This window comes from Lycorma delicatula, chromosome 3 (assembly GCF_047948215.1).
Source record: "Lycorma delicatula isolate Av1 chromosome 3, ASM4794821v1, whole genome shotgun sequence".
NCBI classification, from domain to species: domain Eukaryota; kingdom Metazoa; phylum Arthropoda; class Insecta; order Hemiptera; family Fulgoridae; genus Lycorma; species Lycorma delicatula.
In genome coordinates this window covers 132,084,633-132,110,068 of record NC_134457.1, presented here as the reverse complement: position 1 = coordinate 132,110,068, position 25,436 = coordinate 132,084,633, and the positions used below count along the sequence as shown (strand labels likewise).

Here is a 25,436-nt window from a genome sequence, read left to right as displayed (position 1 = left end):
TATGAGTTAATTGACTCGGGGTTTTTTTTGTAAAACTCATCTTGTTTAGGACTATTATATACCATTTTAACTATGCTACATAATACATAAGATATAAAAATAAAATGTAACTTTTTTAATGACAGTTAATTTTCCTAGTTGATCACTAATTACTGTTTGACAGAATACTATGAGATAATTTCCTTCGCTCAATACACGTTTTTTGGGTTACTACTATTTCAATTGTTACTTAATAATGCATGTTACTGAAGAAGAAGAAGAAGTTAGTTCTACTCCATGACTTCTTACCAACAGTATTACACCTTGCCAGTCGCTAAGCTTTATTTAACTGCTAAGAGAAGTGTTGAATATGATCAATTTTACACAGCTACTAACTAAAAGTAAAACTGAATTAACGAATGAATTAATATTATTTCCAAAATCAATTTTACCAGTAAAATTCAGTTGTACTTGTGATGAATGAAACCTTCGAAAAAAGTATATGAAGAACAATTTCATAAATAAATATAAAATTAATGGTCGTTTGCTTAAAAATAATAGTAAATTATGAGTGAATTCAAAATAAAGTAACTTCCGTTCATTCGCAATTATTATTTGAATAAAAAAACAGTAAACAAAAACCCTAAACGAGTAAAAAAGATAAAGTGGATATGAATATCAAAAAATGAAAGTGAACCATTAGATTTGACAAAAAATTCCATCAATTTCTACTTTATTAAATATAAAAGTGTAGTAATAAAATGGTAATTGAAAATAGAGAATAACATAAGAAATGGAGAAATGAATATTTACTCATTCCCCTCCTTCAGGCTGCCTACTCAGATGTGCATTAGTAATGAATGGGTTCAGGTTGCTGGAATCTGACTCTTTTCTACATTAAGAAATTCTTGTCAGTAGAATTCCATTAAGTTATTGTTAGAAGCTTAAGTTAAGAGGTGCCTGCCTGCAACAGAGATCAGAGACCTAAAGAGTACAACGCATACAATTGAAATTGTTTCCCATAATAATCAATAATAATAATAATAACTATAATAATAATAATTTTAATAATAATAATAAATCGAGTAAGAGGATCTAAGCTTAACTTTGATTTCAAATTGTACAAGAGAATTCAATTTACCTTTATTTCAGTTCAGCCAACGTAACGACTCGAATAAATATCTCCAAAACTTTTCTCTTTGCTAAACTCGATTTGATTTAATTTGTTTAAATACAAAGCTTAAAAAATATATGAAAATAATTTTATTAAAATTTAAATTATTTTAATAAAATTCTATTATTCGTGCTTTAATTTAAAAATTAAACTAATAATAATATTAACAGATTATAGGAATAAATAAGTTATTTAACTACAAGTTTTGTTAAAAAGTTTGATTATATAGAAGCGAACTCTAACTTTACGAACAATTAACAAGCTATACGCTTATGTTTTAATTATATTTCGATTACTCATATAAAAATATAAAAAACATTCAAATAAAATACCCTATTGGATAAAATATTTTTTACACTTTTCTAGGTAAAGATTCAGAATAGATTCAGAATATGGAGAATACAAATAATATGTAGAATACAAAGAGAGAAGTTAATTTCATTGAAAACAAAAATATACTTAAATTCACATTCATAATCTAAAAATAGATTTTTAAAGTTAATATTTTCTTTGAAGGAAAAATAACCAATGAAATGTTACGAAGGATTGATGAGGTGACATGTTTACGAAGCTTATTAAAGAAGCGGCGAGACACGTGGATAAGACATGAACTATGGTATAACAGTTTGTTGCACACCATAATAGAAGACATAATCGAAAGAAAAAATACAAGAGGAAGACCAAGACTAGGGTATATTGAACAGACTAGGGTATATAAAACTAGGGTATACACCGCATATTCTGTACCGTACAGAATATGCGGTGTAAAATGTACATAAAAATAAAGAGATTAACACATGAACTGTCTGGAGGAGAAAGATAGCTGCAAACCAATCCTAGGATTGATTATTATTCGTTCCTTAATGTATTATGAAAAATAAATAAATACTCAAATTCCGGGAAAACTAATGGAAATATCACAGCTGAGAATTTTATAAAATAAAAATTTGATAAAACATCTCCAAAAAAATCCAGATTTATAATTAAAAATACATTTACTGATTGAACTTAATGACAAAATAAATTTATTACGTATTCTAAATTAAGCGTCATCATGGGGAGAAGAGTTTCTTGCAGTTGCTACAGGAAGTATTTTTTTTTTTATTTTTTGTTTAAGTAGTCTAAATTAATATTATTTAAGGTGTATATAAATGCAGTTTAAGACACCTTAGGGTACAATTACAGGAATACTTTTAAATGAATTTTTATTAACTTCATATTTGTTTATAACAATTTAATCTAGAACATATTTTATGTTTCATATTTTTAAACTTTTTGTAATGAAAGAGCGGGCATCAACAGCTATGGTCATTAGCTGGGTGGAAATTGGTAGCGTACGAAAAGATGCCATATTTGACCGGGTTTCGAACCCGGAACCTCCACTGGAAATGCCGAGACGCATTTTATTTAGTCAATAAGGTCGGCTATGTTTTATTATTTTTCTTTATGCATTCTAAGAAAATAAGTAAGATAATAAGGGTAAAATTATTTTTTAACTTAATCGGTTACAAAGGGGTCGAATTTACGCTCTATTCAAATTTCAGGAAATTTGAAGAACATTGCTGCCAGTTTTTTCCAATAAATTTGCCTGTAAAACACAAATTTTTAAATGAAAGCGAATTAAAAACAAAATAAATTAAACATGATTCAGATTAAAAGTCAACTTAATTTACCTTGATGATGATGGTGATGATAATGAGTATATACATTATTTTTTGTTAAGCTGTTGCTTTAAGGAATGTATTAGAAGGCGGGATTTCTTAGTGTAGTAATAAAATTGTGTTAAAATAATAATTTTTAAATAAACAATTGTTTCTGCGTACGTGAGAGAATAAAAAAAAATTTATAAAAAATTACCAAGTTCAAAATGAGAATCAAACTGTGTTCCTTTGATATGGTAGTTAATTTCTTCAGCTTGAATAACCTGTCTGATGAATTGTTAATCCTTAAACACACTACTAAAATTAAAAAAATAACCGAGATCTAATCAAAGAAGCTAAACAATTTAATAAAGTTAAGCATTTTCACGAAGAAGACTTATTCGGTACATGAGCTTCTTCTATATATGTACTCTTAGATTATTTTTTTTAAATTATTACAACATAGGAAAGTGATTCTAAAGAATTAATTAAGAAAGAACAGGATATAATACTAGCAACTTTTTTAAAGATATTAAAGAAGGTTTTTTTTTTAATTTCTAGAGGAAGATTTTTTTATTAATATGCATCAGACCTAAAAAAAAAACAACATAAAACGTCTTCAATAGTTAAACAATTTTTTGAAAATTTTACAAACTTCTACTTTTTTACATAAATTTCTCGTGAAAATACATTCAAAATAAGAAAAAAATCAAAAAACCCAATTCCACTAAGAGAAAGACAAAGCTTCAAGAGAAAATTTACAAAGTTAATCATGAGCCATAAACATACAACCTCGCAAGCACGACAGAGAGAGAGAGAGAATGAGCGAGAGAGAGAGAGAGAGAGAGAATTCACACACACACATAGTGTATTAGTAATAGTAATAACAACATTAAAGTTAACTTTTCAACAAAAGTACTCTCTAAATAAAAACAGTCAATGGAAACTTCCTCTGGTTTTTCATTCAGAGTTTTAAAAATGCAGTTCAATTAAGAAAAGCAATTAGTGTTTCTATCACAGGGACAGTGCCATTCAACTCTGTCTGTTTTTAACGCCTCCTTCTTTTACCTAAAACTCTATTTTTCATACCTCTCTTCTCTATCGCTTTATCAAAAATAAGAGTTGCCTCAAGAGAGTTTCGTAGAATAAGTAAAAAGATATTTACACTAAATAACCCGATAAAGATAAGTCTCTTTTGTAATAAAGGTATAGTAAATTAATTTGTTTTATCATTATTAAATGTTTAAAATCATTTAAACCGTTCAGAAGAAATGATATGATTGATTAATTTAGTTAAATGAAGGAAACCTAAGTATGACAATATATTATAAAGTTACAAGTTAATTAGCAAAACATAAAGTGATAAATTTAAGTAAATTATTTAATAACGAAATAATTAATTAAAATATTATGATGTGAGTCATAATATACTTGACGTGACAAATCTATCATAACGCTTTCTTTTTCTTGACAAGCAACAGGGACTTGTGTAAATTAGGCGACCTTCTATGCAATTAACCTAGTAACAAGGTCATTTAACAATTGTTTGTTGCAACAAATAGTAAACTACCGTCATTCAACCATTCACCAGACGCAGAATACAAAAACTGTATGCAAAGAACAAATAAAAGGAATTTAAAGAACACTGTAAATTTATAACGACTCACCAGCACTTTCGTACTCAGATTAATGAAGGTCAAAACCTTGTCTTCGTACTAAATCAAATACTACGGAACGAAAATACTTCAGGTACAGTTTATGTCCCGTATCCGCAAGAATCAATATATCACAAAGGATAGAGAAATCTTTTTTTATGTTTTGTAAAGTTAAAAATTCCGTTACGTAAGTGGTGTAAGATTTATTATTAATATCTGGGATTAGTAACGTAATTATTTTTAAAAAATCCTCTAGATATAAATATTTTTCGAAGTTTATAAAGCTGTGAATAAAAAATATACAATAATATCAGTTACAAAATTACATATGTATGGATTTAAACGAATCAAAAATATACAACAATATATAACAAAATTATACCAACCGTCCGAAAAAGAACTCCGCGGTTTTAAATAAAATTTACATTATTACATTTAGAATTACAAATATATGTATTTTATTAGATGAAAATATAAAGTTAAAAGTTTTTTTTTACCTCTTAATTGTAACTCAATATGAGCACGGTTTACAACCCTGCACTCATACCAACAATCCACCTTATTACATACTCAGGCGAACATGTCGGGTAGGAATAGCTTATTGGGCTGCTGTTATTTGGCACAGGTGACTAGTGACTGAATTTTTTCTTGGTATATGATGTCTTTTACATCATATACCTTTAGCCCCAAAAGAAGATATTCATTTGTGTCAGATCGGGACTTCGGGGTGACCAAGCAATGAGAGTTTCTCTGACTATTCCGGCCTTCAGTTGTGTGGATTGCGTTCAACCTGTCGTTGAGCGCAGTTGGAACAGTCTCTGCTTGATATGGAGGGGCTCCATCCTGTTGAAAAATTATGCCCGCCATATTTTCAATCGGCAGAAACACAAAGTTCTGAGTACAGTTTGCCCGCAATAGTCTGATGGTAGAAAAAAGGTCTAAAATTCGATTATTCATGATACCAAACCAAACATTCACTTTCGGATAGTTACGGATGAATTCCATCGATTCGTGTGTATTTTCTGAGTCCGTACTCAATAATTATGGCGATTCACGACTTTTCACGAAAGTTTGCTTCATCAGAAAATAAGAAGCGCTGGAGATAGTTTTAATCAGCAGAACTGAAATCTAATATGGTTGTAATAAATAAGCTCCTTGTGGCTTATGATTAGTTTTAATTTTATGCAATAGCTGCAGTTTACAAGCACAAAGTTTCAAATGCTTGCGAATAATATTATGGATAGTACTTTTAGGAATGATTAGTTCATGATTAACACTATGTATTAAACGTTTTGGACTTCGTCGGAAAGACAATCGAATGCTTTCTGTTTTCGGCCTATCTAGTGAGTGTCCTTTCAGAACGCTTCCGGTTTCCAAAAACTGTTCACATCACTTACGTAAGCTTTTGTCATTCGGAGAATTTCCACAATAGACTATAGTATAACTTCTTTATACAATCAGTACTATTTTGTTTCTGCGCACCAGTACACGGACACTACTGTCTCTTTTGGGGACGCCACGGTACTGAGGCTCGTGCTCATAACAGCTTGGCATTCGAACAGTCTAACGCAACTGTTATCTGACGGGAATGTATAAACTAAAAATCAATTGTAGCTTGAAAATTACGCAAAAAAACGCTACTGAGTGTGCAAAATAAAGATTATATTCGTTCTTGAAATCCCGGAGTACTTCGGACACCCAGCATATAAGTATATATAGAGTATACATAAACCTGATAAACTTGAGTATACATTGAGCCGTGAGCCAGGAGGAAGTTTGGCGAACTGGGATTCTGGTTGACACAATTCCTGACCGGACATGGGGTCTTTCGTTCATACCTGTGTGGACGAAGAAGGAGAGCTGAAGACCCCTTCTGCTTCTACTGTCGGGACATAAGACACGCCAGATCATGTGATATTCCAGTGCCCGCGGTGGGACGAGGAACGCCGCGACTGTGCTACCGTAACCGGGCATCTCGAGGTAAAGACCATCGTTGGAACGGTGTTACGCAGTCCGGTGGACTTTCACTGTGACGGGTTTAGTATCGAAAATACTTCAAATGAAATATCGGGAAGCGAGGGGGTGAGGGACAGCTCCGTACGGAGCTGCCGTTGTGATGAAGTGCAAGGACTCTCGAGACCCTGAGCTAAAAGACTGAGTTCCGGTGGGGCCCTTCGAAAATGTCCCCGTTAGGGGCGTAGCACAAAGGACCGAGTCCCGGTTCCTAGATGATGGAGGCCTGGAACGGCATAGCCGGACCTGGCGTTTCCCTCATCTGGCGACTAGAGGTGAAGGCACCTCCCGGAACCGTGTTCATGCTTAATTGGGGGTCTGAAAAAACCCCCTGAGTAAATGTATAGATACCTACATCAATATGGATGTGAGTATATGTATAGGCGCGTACGAGCGTTTTTTTTTTAAATTGTGATCTGTTTAATTCTATGTGGCAGAGTCGTTTCAATCTAAAATCAATTTTTTGTGATAGCTTTTGTGTTTGAAAATTAAAAAAAAAGAGATGGAAGTTAATATTGTGGAAGAGGTATGTTTGGAAGGAGTTTAAATTCTATAAATATTTTAATCTATATATTGTTATATTATTATGAAATGTTTACTATTGGAAATTAATACAAATGAAAATATTTTTGAAAAGGTTTTTAAATATTACAAAAATTTTGAAGTTTTGCATATTTTTAAAAATTTCTAGCTTTTTCAAGTTATTTAAAATTCGTTTTATTATTTTTTTTCTAACTGAGAATATTCTATTTTAATTTTTTTATTGCTATAAAAACATAGCAAATTGTATAGGAATTACATTAATTTATAAAGATTAAGATTTAATAAATGTTATTTAAAAGATCTATAAACTAAGTATAAAAGACGATAAAAAATATAACATTATATGTACACCATACGAAATAATTTTATAGTATAAAAATTGTACATAAATATAATATATTAAAACAAATATATACGGTTATTAACAACTAATTATTTAATAGGATATAATAATAGATATTAATAAATATGATAATCTATAATAAATCTTTACATTAAGCATCTTTTACATTAAGCATTAATTATATGTCATTAATTTGTAATTATGCTGTAATTTCATTAAACAAGAGATCTTCTTCTAAATTAAGCATAATCAGAATAATTTTTAAAACTTCATAAAAATCCGAGTAGATAATGGCAAATTTTGTTTTTTTTAAATCGTACATTTTTTAAATCAAAAGGTCAAAATAACGTCATTCGAAGTATTTTTAACAATATTTGAGACCATTAACTTAGTATAGAATCGTTTTTGTTGTAAATTTTAATTACGTTTAACTTATTTAACAAATATTATTTAACAAATAAGTCTGAAAAGCTTTTATTATCTCTAAGTACCCTAAATTAATAAATAAGTTATATTTGGATAAAAACGCAAAAATAATGTTTTATTTTCATCACTGAAAAACGGGTTTAATTTTTAAAAAAGGTATTTAAATTATTATGTCAACAAAATTCATCAACATTGCTGCCAACTTTTTTAATATATTCTGATTAATAGATGACGTCAGCTAAATTCTATAATAGTAATTCAATAGCTTCCTAAATCTTACACTTATAAAATAACGGTAAAAGATAAAAGTTCTGTCAGCTGTGGATTCGATGTGTGTAGTCACGTTTCCTACATTATTCATTGTTCATGTTGCTAAAGAAAAAAAGAGTTAAGCAACACAGTAAAAAATAACTACAACAATTATTAAACTTCAAAAAGCATGCAACAAGAAAAAGTTGCAGGAACTAAAAGAAAATTTTCAAAAATACAATGATAACTTAAATTTTTAATTCAATACACATACTAAAATACTTTAACAAAAAAAAAATTACGATAATTATTATTTAAAAAAGGAATACAGTTCATTGAAGAAAATTTCAACAGTTATAATGAAAAGTTTAAACTTTTCCCGTTTAGAAATTATTCAAAATAATTTTTAAGAAACATGAAATAAATATAATTTTACATAAAACTCCATCTCGGATTTTAGATTTAAATGTATGGATCTGAGATAAGAATTGTATAAAAAAACACATCCGAAAATTTACTCTTGGCAATCATCTTTTCGAGGTAGCCCGTGTTACTTCAAAAGATTACTCTTTTCTTCGACAAATAGGTGGAAGAGTCTAAATAGTGCTACAAGTTTAAATAGTTTAAACAGTTAAAGAGATATTTAAACAGTTATATTTGGGTTATAAAAATATTTTAATCAGTCAAATGATACACTAACAGAGATAAGTTTCAACAGTGTTACAAATAATAATTGTAAAAAAATTACGATTTCTTACAATGGGGCGAATTTAAAAAAAATTCCCCATTGACTTTAATTCAGTTTGATGTTATTTTTTAATATAATTTATAAAATACCAATATTTTTATGTAAAAAAAATTTTCTATACAAAATATATAACAAAATCAGTATGTGTTCGGTTCATTAAATGAATTCTTGTTTGTATAATTTTTTTTTTTTTAATTTTAAAAATATTAAAAATCGTAAGATTGAATTTTACCTTACATTATATCATTTTTTTATTTTTTTATTTACAAGTGTAATAAGAATTAATATTATTTTGTAATTACAAAGAAAAATATGAAATGATTTAATAACAAAATAAAATATTTTGTAAATCTACAAAAATATTTAATTTACGTAAAAAGTAATTTTTTCCCGAAACTGTAAATCTTGTGGCAAAAGAAATTAATAGAATTTTAAATATTTTTGTTTATCTTCATTAAAATAAGTTATAACTTAGAGATCTCTCTTTAAATTTCTTTCATCTCATAGAAAAATATGATTTTCTAATTATTTTTATGTTTACGGTCGTATCCTATGAAAGATTTTTTATATACATTCACATTATAATTCTTACATGTTATAAAAAGCAGACCCTTTCTGGGAATTTAAATCAAATGATCTTACGCCAGCATGCTAACAAATACACCATTTGGCCGACCAATTTCTTTGTATTTCTTACTATTAATAAATTAATAAAGCTTTTGCATTAGGTTACTAAGGATATAGAATATTAGATGTAAAAAAGGACTTTTAATATTAACCTAAAAAAAAGTTGATGGATTTATTCATTATCTTTCTCTAATTTAAATGTTTGGTTTGAAGTCTAAACACTTTCTATTGAGTAAAATGAACCAACTTAAACTTAAGGCATATTTAACATTACAAAAATGAAGTTAAACTTTTTATTGATGTATTTCTTTAAATTGATCTAATTTTGGATATAGGCTGCTCCCTCCTTTAAATGAAAAATATTTTCTTTTTACATCTCTTATTAAAAATGTTACGTGATCGTTAGAAATAATAAAGGTTTTAAAAAATTAAATTTTAATTCAATTTGGTCCAGTAATATTTTTTGCCTAAAACAGGATTAACTGTGCTTCTAATAGGTTCTGCTAAAGGAGTAGCCAGGTGTAGAGCTATATAACTACTCGTATGTATAACAAATAAACACCAAGGGTACGATTTTACATTTAACCACAACACAGCGTAATGGGATAGCTGAATAAAGCAGCAGTTTTGTAACTGCTAACTAACAACTACCATTTTCGTTGAATATATATGAATAAAACTTTTTTCTACGAGTATATAAAAGTTAAAATTTCAACGAAACAAAATATTAACGCAAAGCAAAGATAAATAATCCTATTTTTTTAGTTAAATATTGTTCTATAAAAAAAAAAATATCAAAATTAGTTTGTTAATTAATTTGATAAATACTATATGTAAACAGTTATTTATATTTAGGGTTATTATTTTTGCTGAAAGAGAAAACTGGGTAATGCAAGTTTACTTGTACAAAACAGATCGTCCTTCACATGAATTCTATAACCAAACTAAACTGATAAATGAAGAGACAAAGATGAAAAATTAACCAATATCGGTACGTGGTAACACATAATTCAATATTAACGAAAACTAATCACTTCCCTAATATCCTCTTCCCGTTGGTTTTGTTAATATCATAACAAAAACTGGGAAAATAGTACAAAACCAAAAATAAATGAAAAAAAACTAGCGATATTACACAGAAACAAGTTTTACCTCAGGGGAATTAGAGATTAATTAAAAATAAGAATTTAAATAAAAGAATAAGTGGTAAGTATTTTTATTTAAATTTCAGCGAAATGAAATTACCACAGTGGTCAGTGGTAAAACTCGGCAATCTTTATCGATTTCTCTTTCAACAACTTTCAAGATACAGTAGTTGAATAGTAATTTAAAATTCTCAATAAAACTTTTGAGAATCTTTCTTTGAACTTTGAAAGAAAGAAAGATTATGAATAAAGAAGTTTCTAAAAAAAGGAAGAGAAGTTGGGAAAACATAATTAGTTAAGAAAACTGTGATCAGTCGACCTTTTTACTTCCTTGTACGAAGTAAAGCAGGTATTGTGATCGCGAAAAATTTCGGTTTTCAAATACAAAAATATCCATTTTGCCATCCCTGAATCCATTTTGACTAATTTCGGCGTGACATCTGTACGTATGTATCAAAAACGATTAGCCATAGTATGTTAAAATTTTGGATTTAGGATTGTTGTAACATCTAGTTGTGCACTTCCCTTTTTGATTGCAATAGACTGAACCAAAAGTGTCCAAAAAAGCCCAAAATCCAAAAACATTTGGATTTTGGACTTTTTTTTAACTGCAGTAATAAGCCCTCATTGAGAGGTTTTCAACGGTACATCAAAAGTGGTAGTTATTTTCATTGGTTCCTGAGTTTAGTTAAATGAAATTTTAATTAATGAAATATTTGGATCTTAGGGGAAAACACATCAGTTCGAATCAAACTCATTTCCTTTTTTTTAACATTTTTTAATTTAAATATTTGATTTATTAAAAATTATTAACCTCCGATTGTAAAAAGTTCTACAATATATAATAATTCAACATAAAAAAACAAAAAAAAAAAAATATTAGAAGTTATTAATGAAATAAAATTTTATGTACTTTTCATTTTAGTAAAATGTGTATATGGAATTTAGTAGGCGTACAAAGAAGTCATGTGGTGTCCATATCAGATTTTTTTTTCTACAGAATCCGGTATTATTTTTTTCTGTTTTACGTTCATTTTATTTGTTAAAAGATTTCTTATGATTTTATTTGTTTATAGTATTTCAAATAGTAACGAGTAGGGAATATTGAATGGAAGAAATAGACACGTCAACTTCAATCATTCCAAATATTATTTGAATAGATTAAGATTTAAGTTATATTAGTGGGGAACAAGTTATTAGTTTTAATAAGTACGTTTTACCTCAAACGTATACAGCTCTAAAAAGAAAATTATATTAGGAAGAACTGAGAAGTTAATTGCCGATGTGTTGCTCACATAAGGGAATATTAAAAAATTAAATTTATAAAAAATAAAAGATTTTTTATAATATTCTAAAATAAAGTAATAAAAAAATTTAAATCGTATTAAAATGAAGTAAAATTTATGCCATAATTAGCTTTTAAAGCTACTTCAGAATGTTAAATCAAACTACATATTTAAAATGATTTTTAGTGGTATTCGATTTTGTTTCCAACCAGGTTTTTTAGCATAAAAATTTCCAAGCAATTTTGCTTTTATATGTATTTGAATATTCGATGAAGAATACCGGTGTTCTTTGGTGGTTGGGATTCAAATAAACAAACATCTCAGAAATGGTCGGCCTGAGTCTATTCAAGACTACACTTTTATTGGTAGATTTACACAGATACTGATGAATCTCTAACGATTGTTGATGCGACTATTATAAAAGTATTAAAAAAAAATTAAAAATATTTATGAAATAGTATGTTAAAATGTGATTAATTTAGAATTTTTAATAAAGAAACCAAAATTCAATAGGTTAAGCTTGAAGGAACTTCTGTAATATTTTTATTATAATTATTAAATCAATAATTATTATTCTACTCGAATAAGCAATTCACAAATGTCGTTTCTACTTGATTTATAGAAATTTTATGGTTGTGTAGTGTAGCATTAAATATAAGAATGGATTATAAAGTATAAGAAAGAGTACGTGTACGTAAAGCACATCACGCGTTAGTCATTTTCGTTTACGTTACAGATGAAAAGAAAAGCTTTAAAAACATGTTTTGTATTTCAAGCAAATAAATTTAAAAGGAATTTTGATTGAAAAGCTATTTGTTTTGGAATTTTTTTTATAAAAAATAAAATGACTAAAAGCACTTTATACCGCCGCAAAATAAATCTTCTTGCATTAAACAAGCATGGTGGTCGCTAGATTATTTTGTGGAGGAAATTTTTGCCACTGAGCAGAATGTGATTTATATAATGGATGGGAGACTGAAGTATCTATCGACAATTAATAGTGTAACTACGTCGAGTAAAAATTGGAACTAAAAGACGAAATATTGTTTTATTAACTTATTATTATTTTGCACACACAAAAGACTTTTGTAGACTGAGGTAAGTTAAAAACCGTGTAGTATATTTTTAAAGTAAAATATTTTTATGAAAGAGCTCTGATGTAAAGGTCGAAAAGACATATCGTTAATATTTTATCTTAATAAAATGTACAGACAAAATAACATAAAAATTAATCATACGTATAAAAGCAATAAATTAATTCTCTATTCAGATCAGGACATTTCAGTATATTACTTATAGTAATGTACGGAGTACTGTACTGAATACAGTGCAGTAACACCACTGCATGTAATAACATGCAGTGGTAGGTGTGCTATATTATGGAAGAAAAAGAACTGTTACAGTATTTGACTGGGTGAATCAAGAAAATCCAATCGAAAACTTAATCAGAGCAGCGTCAAAACTACAAAATTAATAAATAAATAGCCGGCCTCCGTGGCGGTAGTGGTAGCGTCTCGGCCTTTCATCCGGAAGTCCCGAGTTCGAATCCCGGTCAGGCATGGAATTTTCTTCACACACGCTACAAATCGTTCATCTCATCCTCTGAAGCAACACCTAACGATGGTCCCGGAGGTTGAACAAGAAAAAAATAAATAGTACATTTCATATAGTTATATAAAAACAATTATTATATGAAAAATGTAGGCAGAACAATTGAAAGGTAATAAATAAATAGAATCGGTACTGAATAAACAATTACGGAAGTGTTATCTGAACATAAGTCACATTAAATGCACATACAGAAAATTCGGATTTATATTATTAGTATTACGTAAAAACTCAATTATACATCAATATTGTTTTTCTGAAATAAAATTTTACTTTACTATTAAATAACCTGATTCGAAATCTTAGTACGAACAATTCTTTACGTATATGCTGGCTGGACTAAGGCGGACGTTGAGTTTATTGTCGCAATCCATCATTCTTAGTTTTTATATACCCCCACACTATTATTATCCACCACCTGAATTATTTCATTTTCTTCACTTCTCGGCAAAAGTTAAACAAACTAACAGGGGTATTTATTTTTTCATAATAATTATTATTATATCTTCTGTTTCTGTTTGGAATCTGGAACCACTGTAAGGTATTACTTCAGTGGATTATGTGTATGAATGTAAATGAAGTGTAGTCTTTACAGTCTCAGGTAGACCATTCCTGAAATGCGTGGTTAATTGAAACACAACCACCAAAGAAAACCGGTATCCAAGATCTAGTAAAAGTAACTAACTGCCTTTACTAGGATTTAAACCTTAGTACTCTCAATTTCGAAATCTGCTGATTTCCGATGACGAGTTCACCACTACACCAACCCGATGGTTATTATTATTGTATCTAAATTACAACTTTTTTAAAGAATCGTCTTTATAGAATAATAAATAGGTAAAAAATGTCATGAAATTTTACAGAAAATTTGTTTTACGTAAAATTTTATACATCTACAAGATTCCATAATCCAATAAGTTATTTTGTAATTTTTCTTACAATTATAATTATTAACTCGGCTTGCTTTTTAGTTTGTGTTCGATGATCTTGAGGATCTTCTAAAATAAAATATGTATAATACAATTAGAACACAGTTACTAGTTAAATGATTAAACTGTATAAAAAAAATCATAATGCGTGAAAAATACACTAAAAAATCTGTCAATGCAGATGCAAACTACCATTTCTAGAGTTAAACATCCTTTTAAAGATAAAATTAATCTCTTAACACTTGTCTGATTTGATTAGTTAATAATTACGATAAAATTATCCACAGTAACTGTAATGAGGGTCAGGCTAGCTTAATTAGAGCTCTGGCTTTCTAAATTTAGAGTTACTGGTCAAATTCGGGTAAGACCGTTTAAAATTTATAACGTAGGCAAGGCTATCCCAGCCCATTAAACTATAACAAGCAATCATCATCTTACTGATGAAGTTACAGAAGATTATAATCCTACTACCCTTGCGTATCGTTGATGTATAACGTAGTGACCTAGCTGTCACACCACAATAACTCTTCCTACAGGGAAATAAGTTTAGCTGAGGGTATGCATTAATATTGATGAAAAAAAATAAATAAAAACTTTTCATGAATAAAAACAAATTTACCTTGTAATTTCTTCAAGAAGTTTGCATGGATCTGCGGCGTAAAACTTCACTCCAAAATAAAGAGTAAATGTTTCTTTTCCTGCAAAATTAAATAATATATAATTACTGAGAATTTATATTTTTACTACATAATAACAGCAATTTTTTCTATTATAATAACAGCAATTAAAAAAGAAAAAGTTATTTTTAAATATTTTGTCATAAAAATGTGTTAAACTGTATAATAAATGAAATAAAGTATACTGTAATCTGTTCTAATAATAAATTTCATAATCCATACTTAAAACACATTTACAATTAACGATTTGATAAACTTGATAATTAAATTTACCTAACAATCGTTCAGTACAAAAGCATGCCTAAATGAGATCTTATTTTGCAAATTATCACTGAAGATACACATTCACACCGACAAAAGCAAAACCAATAAGAATATGCTAAAAAAGGATGAAATCTATTAATGTTGAATAATCCACACATACAATTCTATATAAAAGCAAAAATGACAAGTAATTTTGTGATATATTCCAGACCTCTCTTCTTAAGATGTCAAAACTTTCGCCACAGCTGTTATTCTATGAATTTTAAACTTATTTTAATAAAAAGCTGAATGACTACAGTATAATTATAAATTTAAAGAATTATAACCAATTAAACCTCTTTCATATTTCAAAATTTATACAAGAACAAAGACTTAAATAAAAACAAGTAAATCTTTCACTTTTTAAAATTATATTATAGCCATTAATATTTATTTCTTACTTTTAACGTTATTTTATAGAACAAATGCACAGTAAAAAACATACAATATTATTCATTTATACATTCATAGACAAACAAATAAATAAGGAAATAAAAAAAACGAAAGTCTGTATAAACAAAATTAAAAATAAATTCTATTGTAAAATGTATAATGTAAATACAATAAAATAAAAATATTGCGTAAGAAAAACGCATAAAATATAATATTGTTCTTATTATTGCAAATTGTTATATAATAATCATAAAAAAATTAAAAACAATTAATAACACGCTAGTGTTATTAATTATTCAAATTCTGCAGAGCTTAAAGTGCATTCAATATTTACGAGTACAACAATTAAAACAAATTTTTATTTAATACGATTTGCCACTGATTTTTTGTTTAATTTAGATAAGCATCAAAAATAAAGATCTTTTTGGAAAACAAAAGTTAAAATTCTATTTTTTGGGGAAAAGACTGATGGAGAATTAACTATGCAGCTTAAATTTTAATAGCCCAGATACCTAAACTACATTTTTCAGTCATTTATGGTTTTTTTTTTATAAAAAGATTTGTCATAGTTTGATAAATAGCCTTATCACAACTAGCTAGAAACTTCACAAAGAAGGACTTAATTAATTACAAGTTTAATAAAGGAGTATCTTATAAATTTCCTGATTATCATACATTCAGTTTCCATCTTATATGAATTCAAAATTAATTTAGACTGATCATAAATACTTACTTAATTCACTCCTAACAGACCTCAGGGTCTAATCACCATTTTTCATTCCGTAAGTCAGATTCATTGCGCCTCTGATGTTTCTCTTATTCCCGTTCTCACATTCCTAGCTATCTTATTTTTCTTCCCTAACTGTTAATGTTTTTCTACGGTAACCGCATAGGTTTTCTTATCGTTTCATTTCGTTTATAAACCATTAATGTCTTCCGTACCAGTCTATATATTTTTTCTATTCAGCAAAATTATTGTTCGGAGAATTAGGAAAAATATATTTATAGAATTAAGGTCTATTATTAGAAATAATACAACTTAAAATTACAAAATTAATTTCAAGTCGAAGAACACACAATAACTACCACCGTGATTAAAGATCTGACAAACCACCCAGAATAACCCAATTGCAATCATTTAATTATGGACCCTACCCAGTCTCAGGCAAATAATTTCAAGATATTGTTAACACAATGATCAAAGTAAAACAGGAATAAAATGCAATCATCAAACCCATTTACATTCAACAGTAACTTTAAATAGTTCTTTCAACATTACGGAAAAATTATTCCAACAACAGATTCATAAAATGTTAATAAATAATCCAACTGATAAGTTATTAAAAAAATAATAATAAAATAAAAACCTAAACAAATAGCTAGTCTTATTTCAACTTATTAACTTTATTTTCAGACTTATTTTCAACTTTCTGCTAGTCTTATTATGCTAGTCTTGTTTCAAAAACTTTAAAATATATTACTGTCATAATGCCAACGATCGACAATAATTGATTTTTAACTAAGCAAGTTCAATAAATATATAATACCTCAAGGTAAGAACTAAGAAAATTTAAAAGTTTAGATGAAAATCTTTCTTACAATATTTTAGTTATTTATTTATAAATAACTTTAACAATAAAAATGTAACATTTTATTTTGTAATAATTTCTTCTTACATAGATATGTACTTTATTTGCCAATTTCTGTAGCGGATCGGAAACGTCTTTGCCTTTCATCCTATCCCGGTCAGGTTCGGAAATTTTTCATACCCTACAAATTCATATGAAAAAAGAACTATAATTGTAATAGAACGTCTGCTTGATATTGTAACGTAAATAAATAAGTTCTTAATAAATAATGACACAATTTAGAATTTGTTGCAAAAAATATATAAAAATATTTACATTGTGAATTTTTACAAGAGACTAACAAAAAATCAGTTGGGAAATTTAAAAATGTAAGTATTTTCTTAATGAATAAACATCGGTAATTTTCCCAAAATTTAATCAAAAAGAGGAGGGCAAATCTGATAAAAATACTATTTCTTAAAACTGAATAAAGTTTTGTTTTGTAATTTGAGCACTAACATGCTCTATCAGCCTCAGCGATAACTAGAGTATATGTGGTGACTTTACTTGAATACATCAAATATTATTTATTAAAAATAATATTCTTCAGATTTTACTTAATAAAATATAATTATTAAAATAATATTAATTAATATATTAATCGATTAACATTTGCAATATAATAGTCCTTCAAAAATTTGAAAAGAAAATAATACATTAGTTTGCAAAATTATTCGCTTTGTATATAATGTCGGATTAAACATGTGTAGTAAATGTTATTAAGTACAACCTCACACACATGAAGAGGAAGACAGCGTTTACAAATCTATATTATTTTAACTTTGTCTTATATTGATTAAGAAATGTAATATCGAGTACTGGGCATCTTCTTATACACCTAAAGTAGAACAATAAGTACATAATATTATATTTGTTTCTAAATTACCTCTTAACCTTTTTTTCCGCATCTTAGAGCTATACAGATCGAGCTTCCTAATCTAATTAGAATAGAATATAAGCAGATTAAAAATTTTTGGAGAAGCCTAACGTGTTTTAATTAAACTTACTCTAGTAATAATTTTATTTATTATTATTCTTAATTAATGTAAACAATAATTTCTTCATTTATATTTTAATTTGCAAAACGTTTTAGTTTACTCTTTATCAACCAAATTTTCCTAAACAGGATATAAACTGGTTAAAAATTAGGGAATTACATTATTTTACGTGTACATTAACTAATATTTATTTCAATATAAAAAATACGTTATGTAAACAAGAGTAAGTTAGTTTTTTTAAAAATAGATTCTAATTTATTTTCTTCATTCTCGTAGTTCACTAATCCTTGAATATTTGACATTCCGCTCTTTCTCACTACCATAATAAATGGTACTGATTTCTTGATTGCCTTTTATAGCGTATCCTTTTTTGTACAACATCAAAGCAGCATAAAAAACAACACTATATTTATAATAACTAATAAAATTTTAAAATAAAAATAATAATGTTTATGGAATCTCAAGCGATAAGCATCAGAAATCGCTATTTAATTGTTCCTTATTAGTCTGATTTAGCCTTACCCTGTCTGCTATTTTTTATTTCAGATAAAAAAATGTTATATCCTTCTGTAAAAAAAATAATAATTTTATAATTATATCTCTAAATATATTTGAAACGTAATGTAATCTACAGAGAGGTGTTCGCGTAAATTTTTATACCTGTACACGTGTACGGCTATAAAGAGATTTTCATGGGTAGTTTTAATATTATTTACTATATATTTTAATACAATAATATCAATGAAGTTAAAGTGTTTCATGTTGTAAAATTTAATGAACGTAGCGCGAAAACAACACACCTAAATAGCTTGATGAGTATTTACTATACATAGCTAGTTTATCTCTGCATACCAAACACCGAGGCCCATTTTACAAGATTAATTCTAGTAATTTTAGAACGTAAATTGAATGGGCTAAAGAGAATGAATGCAGCGTTATTTTCAACTAAATGTTAATTACAAAGAACGGAGGGGTTTATAACGGTTCGTGCCTATGTAATACTAAATAGCCCTCGGCTCACTAAAAACAGCAAAATCAAATAGTGATAAAAAATTGTACTTTAATAAAACATAAGTTTTTAAAGTAATGGTTCACCTGTAAGTATTACTTTCTGCTTGCTGCATTTTTTATCTGAGTTTCATTATTTATCACAGTCATATAATGAATCCAATTTTATTTATTTTTGTATTTTAGTCTGTAACTGGAGAAACAAAGTATTCAATCGAAGAGTCCAGATAATTAGTTTCAAATGACTTGAAAATATAATATATTAAATAACTTAGAAAGTTTATAAAATAGCTTATGAACAAAAAAAAGAGACGATTCTTTTTCAACTATCATCTTCCCTCCCCCCCAAGAAATCTGTAAAATTATAAAAGTGGATACGATCTAGAATTATCTCTCTTTTCATATTTCACAAATACAACCGAGTTTAATTTATTTTTCATACATTTACAAAATTAACTTGCTCTTCAAAAAGATTTCTTTATTTCGACACAGTAAAAAGAAATCGAAAAGTTCTATCTAAAAAAAAAAAAAAATAATAATAATAAATCTTATATAGAAAAAGGAAGATATAGCAGATATTAAGTATGTTTAACTAACAAATAATAGATTTATAAAAGATATTTATAAATATTTCTTACAGATTTATGTTGTACGTTGTAAGTTTTCCTTAATTTTGTTTGGAAAATTGCTTTTGTTAAGTGCTGTATCCGCAAAGCTAGTAGGTGAGTCGCAATTTTTTACGAAAACGGAATAGCTATTACTAAGAATTTCATCCCCTACTTAAATAAAAAAATGTGGAGTAAAGCGGTATCGTTATCTTATTCATTTATTTCAATATATTACTTTATACCATTGTGCAAAGCCCACCGAAATTCTAGAGATATTCACCTTAAGAAGTAACACATTCATTTTGTACACCGTAGAAACTAAGACTGTATAGAGGACATTATGAAAGTATAACTCTCATAAAGACTCAGTATCTCTAATAAAGTATTTTAGATGCATTACAAGTGATTAAAAACGAAAACGATGTTAAAACCGAGTTTAAAACGAAAAATAAATAAGTTTAAAACGAGAAATAAATATAAGGGGTTATTAAATGAAGTAATGAATTATAAATATTGCCTCAATTCAATACAGAATTGTTTTCTATTAAGAAATTTTTCGATATCTCAACGTATTGTAAGCTCGATTATTATATTTGGCAGTTTATCTATATCAATATTAGGCCTTCCATTCATAAAATAGAAATAGTTTAATGTGAAACTAGGCTAGAACACCGATTATTCGAAGATCGATTCATCGAAGTGGGAAAACTGCACTACATTTCTGTAAACATTAATCTCTTTTCTGTGTATAATTTTCAATCTTTGGGTATAAATATATATATATTTTTTTTAAATGAAGTTTATTAGAAAAAAACTAATTAACAAAACAAATCTATTGATAAAAACATACGATTAATTGAATAATTTATTTAAATAACTTAAAACTATAATAATCTTCTCCTCTAAGTTTTTTTTAAGATTAAAAATGTTATCGACGGAATATATATATATATATACATTCATTACAGCAAAGTAAAACAAAGAGTAAAGAAATTTATACAGAAAATATTCTACTGCAGAAAGGAAGAATGTAATGGAAATTATGTAATATTAAATTAATGTTTAAAAGCTAATATCACAAATGACTAAAATTTCGTCCTATATGAACAGAAAAAAATAAAATAAATAAAATAGTAGTAACCGGAAGTAGAATTAAAGAATTATATTATTATTAAGATGAGAAGGGACAAAATAAATAGATGGTTTATTAAAAAGTAATTATTAACTGTTATTGTACCAGTGAAGAGAATAAGACTATAAGGAATTCAAAATATAGTTGTACTTGGAAAGTTTACTTTATTAAGTTTAAAGAATTCAGTTTTTAGATTCAAAGTAAGTGTGTCGGAGTGTAACAGTTGCGTATGCTTTGTGTCGGTTTTCGCTGTATTAAACAGGAGCTGAATGAAGCTGCTACCCGCATACAAATTGGCAACGTCTAATGAAAATTACAATAAAGTAATAAAGAGTTGGTCCTAATTGCTTGAAGGGAATCAATTAGTGTTCTGCATATAGTACAGTCTGTTTCTTAACAACATCGATGGTAGGACGCCTTGCCTGAAATAGTAATTAACCAAAATTCTAGACTGTACTTCAATTTTTTATTCAAATGTATATATTGTGAACAACGGTATATTTTTATAGAATATAACATTTATTTTTATAGAATATTTTCTTAAAAGAAAAAAAGGAAATTGATATCTTTTCATTCAAATAAAATTAAATGTAATCAGATTTATAACAGTAGAAAAAATCTGAAAACGAATTGCATAACTTTTCCGCTTTTATCATAGAACCTCACACCCTCATCAAAGCATTTTTAAATTAATAATTTATTTGCATCATTGTCTCATAGAAATCCATTACTTTTTTAAAACATTCATGAATCTGAAACTTTACATCCATAAATCATATTTATATCAATAATTAATTATTCAGTTTTAAAAGAATACTAAAAACAAGATTCGCATACTTAAATATATGAGGTGGGAGTACTTTTTGAAAGCTTTTCTTCAAAAAATATCAATTAAATCTAAGGGAAATAAAGAATTAAGGAAAAACTCTGCTCCTCTAATATTTTTATAGAGATACAACACTCCAAATCTTTTTTCTCCCCACCCTCTAAGCGGATTTAAAAAATAATACATAAATTTCCCGTGTAGAGAATTCGTCCTAAAAGTTTAAACATTTACTTTAATGCAGGACCGACATAAAAAATGTAAATGTATTTTGTTAACCCTATTTCTTTTGAAAAGTTCATCAGTATCAAACTTTACATTGAAACTTATTTTATATAGACAATTACAAATAATTACAATAAAATTTGGAAAAAAAAAGAAGCATTTAATGAAATTCGATTATTTTAAATATTTAAGGGAAGGAGAGGTAAAAAACTGACAACAATTTTTTGGACATTTTATATTCAAATATCGCTATAAAGAACAAGACAATAAAAACGTAAGAAAAAGTTTTGTTCGGAAATTATTTTCGCCAGCATATGACACTCTTACTGCCACCATTCTCTCAACGGATTTAGAAAAACGTGAATATAATCAGTATTCCAAATACAGAAGTTAACCTACCCGATTTCAAGTTCTTCGTCAATCATTTCCTGAGATATTAAGCGAACAAATGCTGCTGTATTTCTTCCCCCACTCACACGTATATTTATATATTATTCGAAAAATTTAAAAATTGAGAACAAACTTTGGCGTATTCATTTATTGTGTCTGAAACAAATTGCCTAATAGAAATATTCTCTTCTTAAGTATTACTAAGCATATATCTTTCATACAATAGAATTGGATAGAATCAAATCGGTTCAAAAAAAATTTAATTCGAAAATTATTTATTAACAGCGAACCAACTTCCTGAATTTTAAGGTATCATTATACTCGTAATTACAAACAAGAGTGTAACTGAAGTAGATAGCTCTTGATATATGAGCAGTTAGGGTCTACATTTAACATCAATCAGATTTTGTGATTTCTTTAATAATAAAATTTAATATAATTCAAGCAAGATTTATTTAATAATAAGGGTGTCGACATTTTTAAAGTTAAATGAACAAGCAAGTTATTATTCAAATTCTTCAGAAAAAAATCACGTGATGCAAATACGCCAAAGAAACTCATACGATAATCAGGGTTATCTATCCTTACGCAACACAAAACTTGTTATTCGAGTTCAAGAGCTTAATTTATCAAAATGTCTAAATGTTTCCTATTTCGTCCCTTCATTCCTCATAAGTGACCTTAAAATTATTTTATCTAGAGTATTATTATTTCTTTATTTTTTGTTTTTCCAGATTATTCTCTACTACAATAAATTTCATATTCGACATTTCCGCTTTGGTTTTAAAATATCTAAAAATATTATAAATATTACAGTTAACAAAAAAATTTTATCTACTTGTTTACTAATTGGATGTAGAATAGTTGATGACTATTACAACATTTTGATATTTTTACAATCAAAACTTAAGCAAACCGAATTATAAGCTAGATAACAAAAACAGTATTATATTAAAATTAAAAATATTTCGAGGTCTACAGGTTTTAATATTAATCTATAAAACAGCATATTTTATGAATAAATCTAATTTTTTGTCGGAAATATAAACGTACGAATAAATTTGTATTAATCAGTTAAATATTTTGATATAAAAGGTCACAAAAACTCTTGAAAAGAAGCACGAATCACCGAATCAAGACTAAAAATATACAAGACTCACCGAAACAAAATTTTAAACAAAAACTATTGAACAGTAACATTAATTTTCGGTGGGAAAATAGGATTTTTGCATTTGTATATCCTGTATTTTTTGGATAAATAACTATTAATTACTGTCCGATTAACATGTAAGACGAGATTACTCGAGTGCGAAGGTAGGAGAGTAGGTAAGGAAAGCCTACTCTACCCGGAAGACTGCATTGTGAAAGAGAAAGAGAAAAGGTTTGAAGAGCCGTCGCGCACTGTGTCGGTCAAAGCAGAAGAGTATGGCTTTGCCGAACTCTTCAAAAACCTCAAGGAAGGCAAAGGCGTAGCTGAAATGCTTTCAGTAAGAAAGCGCAATGATAACGAAGTCCGCATTCGGGTGAGAGCGAAAGGAGCAGAGGCGTTCTTGAAAGAAGAAATCACTCAAAAAGTAGAGGGGGTCGTTGTCAGAGATGTTGGTCGACGGTCACACCCGATTTTCTTTCACATCAAGGACTTAGAGAAAGAAATCACTGCTGACGGAATAGCCGCGTCGGTGGCCGCAGGTGCAGCCTGTGCCACTGGAGAGTTGAGGATAACCTCACTGCGGCCGGCGTATGGAGACACTCAGAATGCCACCGTGTCGGTCCCTGTATTTGTGGCTCGAAAGTTAACTTCACTTAGAAGGATCCAGATTAGCTGGGTGAAATGATGTACACTCAAAAGAGAAGATGAGTTACGAATGGATTGAGTTATGGATTTGGATACTAGTTCGTGGATACCGGTGTTCTTTGGTGGTTGGGTTTCAATTAACCACACATCTCAGGAATGGTCGAACTGAGACTGTACAAGACTACACTCATACATATCATCCTCATTTATCCTCTGAAGTAGATGTGGAGATGTGGTGATGGTGGTTATGTTGCGTTGAAGTACAGGGATCCAGACAGCACCAAAGTATGTTTCCAATGCCGCAGCGAGGGCCACAAGAGAGGTGAGTGAGTATCCCCAATGGGTCAAAAACATAGCATACATGATAGATCCACGAGTTGGGAGTTAGTGATGGTAAAAGTCAAGGGAACAGCATGTCACAGTAATGCGTTTACTGCGTTTTAATGCAAACCGGAGCAGGCTGATGACGGATAGTGGTGGGCGGCCAGCCTCCGGGGTTGTGCGGCGGGAATATCTCGGAACTGCTGTTCGTCAATGGCCTCGTAAGGACGTCGTCGCCACTGTTCTGTGTCGGTGCTTTATGTGCCAAGCAGGTGCACGGCGGCTGTGTACATGCCTCACAGATTAGGTCCGGCCCCTGAGCGACTTGAAGGGGAGATTTTTAGCGAGTGTGAGCCCCGCACTAGCCGTCAGAGCGGGCCTGGCGGAGGCTGGTAGAGCTTTTTCCTCCCACACGGAAATAAAAAAAGTAAAAAATATGATTAACTAATCTGACTAACGGCCATAGAAATTTGTTCATAAATGGAACTGGTCTTACATATTTACACAAAAATAATTTTAATACGTAAGTAAAAGATAATGGGCTAATAAAAGACTGTTATGAAATTAGTTTTGACATAATTTTTGTTTTTGGTAATAATAAACTAGACATGATGAACTATTATTTAGTAGGGAATTTTGAGTATTCTATATAAACTTTCATAAGTAGTTTATTGGTTGGGATTTCCCGTATCATTGCCTTACTTGAATAACTAGCTTAAATAAAAATGTTCTGTAATAAATTAATAAATAACTAATGTAACGGTTTAATT

General features: G+C 28.5%; 1 protein-coding gene across 1 annotated transcript in view; it reads right to left on the bottom strand.

Annotated features, from left to right (window-relative positions):
- LOC142322004 (uncharacterized) overlaps nt 1–25,436 on the bottom strand; it is a 783,616-nt gene that overhangs the window by 145,989 nt on the left and 612,191 nt on the right. The window contains exon 5 of the mRNA XM_075360579.1: nt 14,985–15,063. Within this exon, the coding sequence (XP_075216694.1) occupies nt 14,985–15,063 (79 nt within the window). The remainder of the gene's footprint in view (nt 1–14,984; nt 15,064–25,436) is intronic.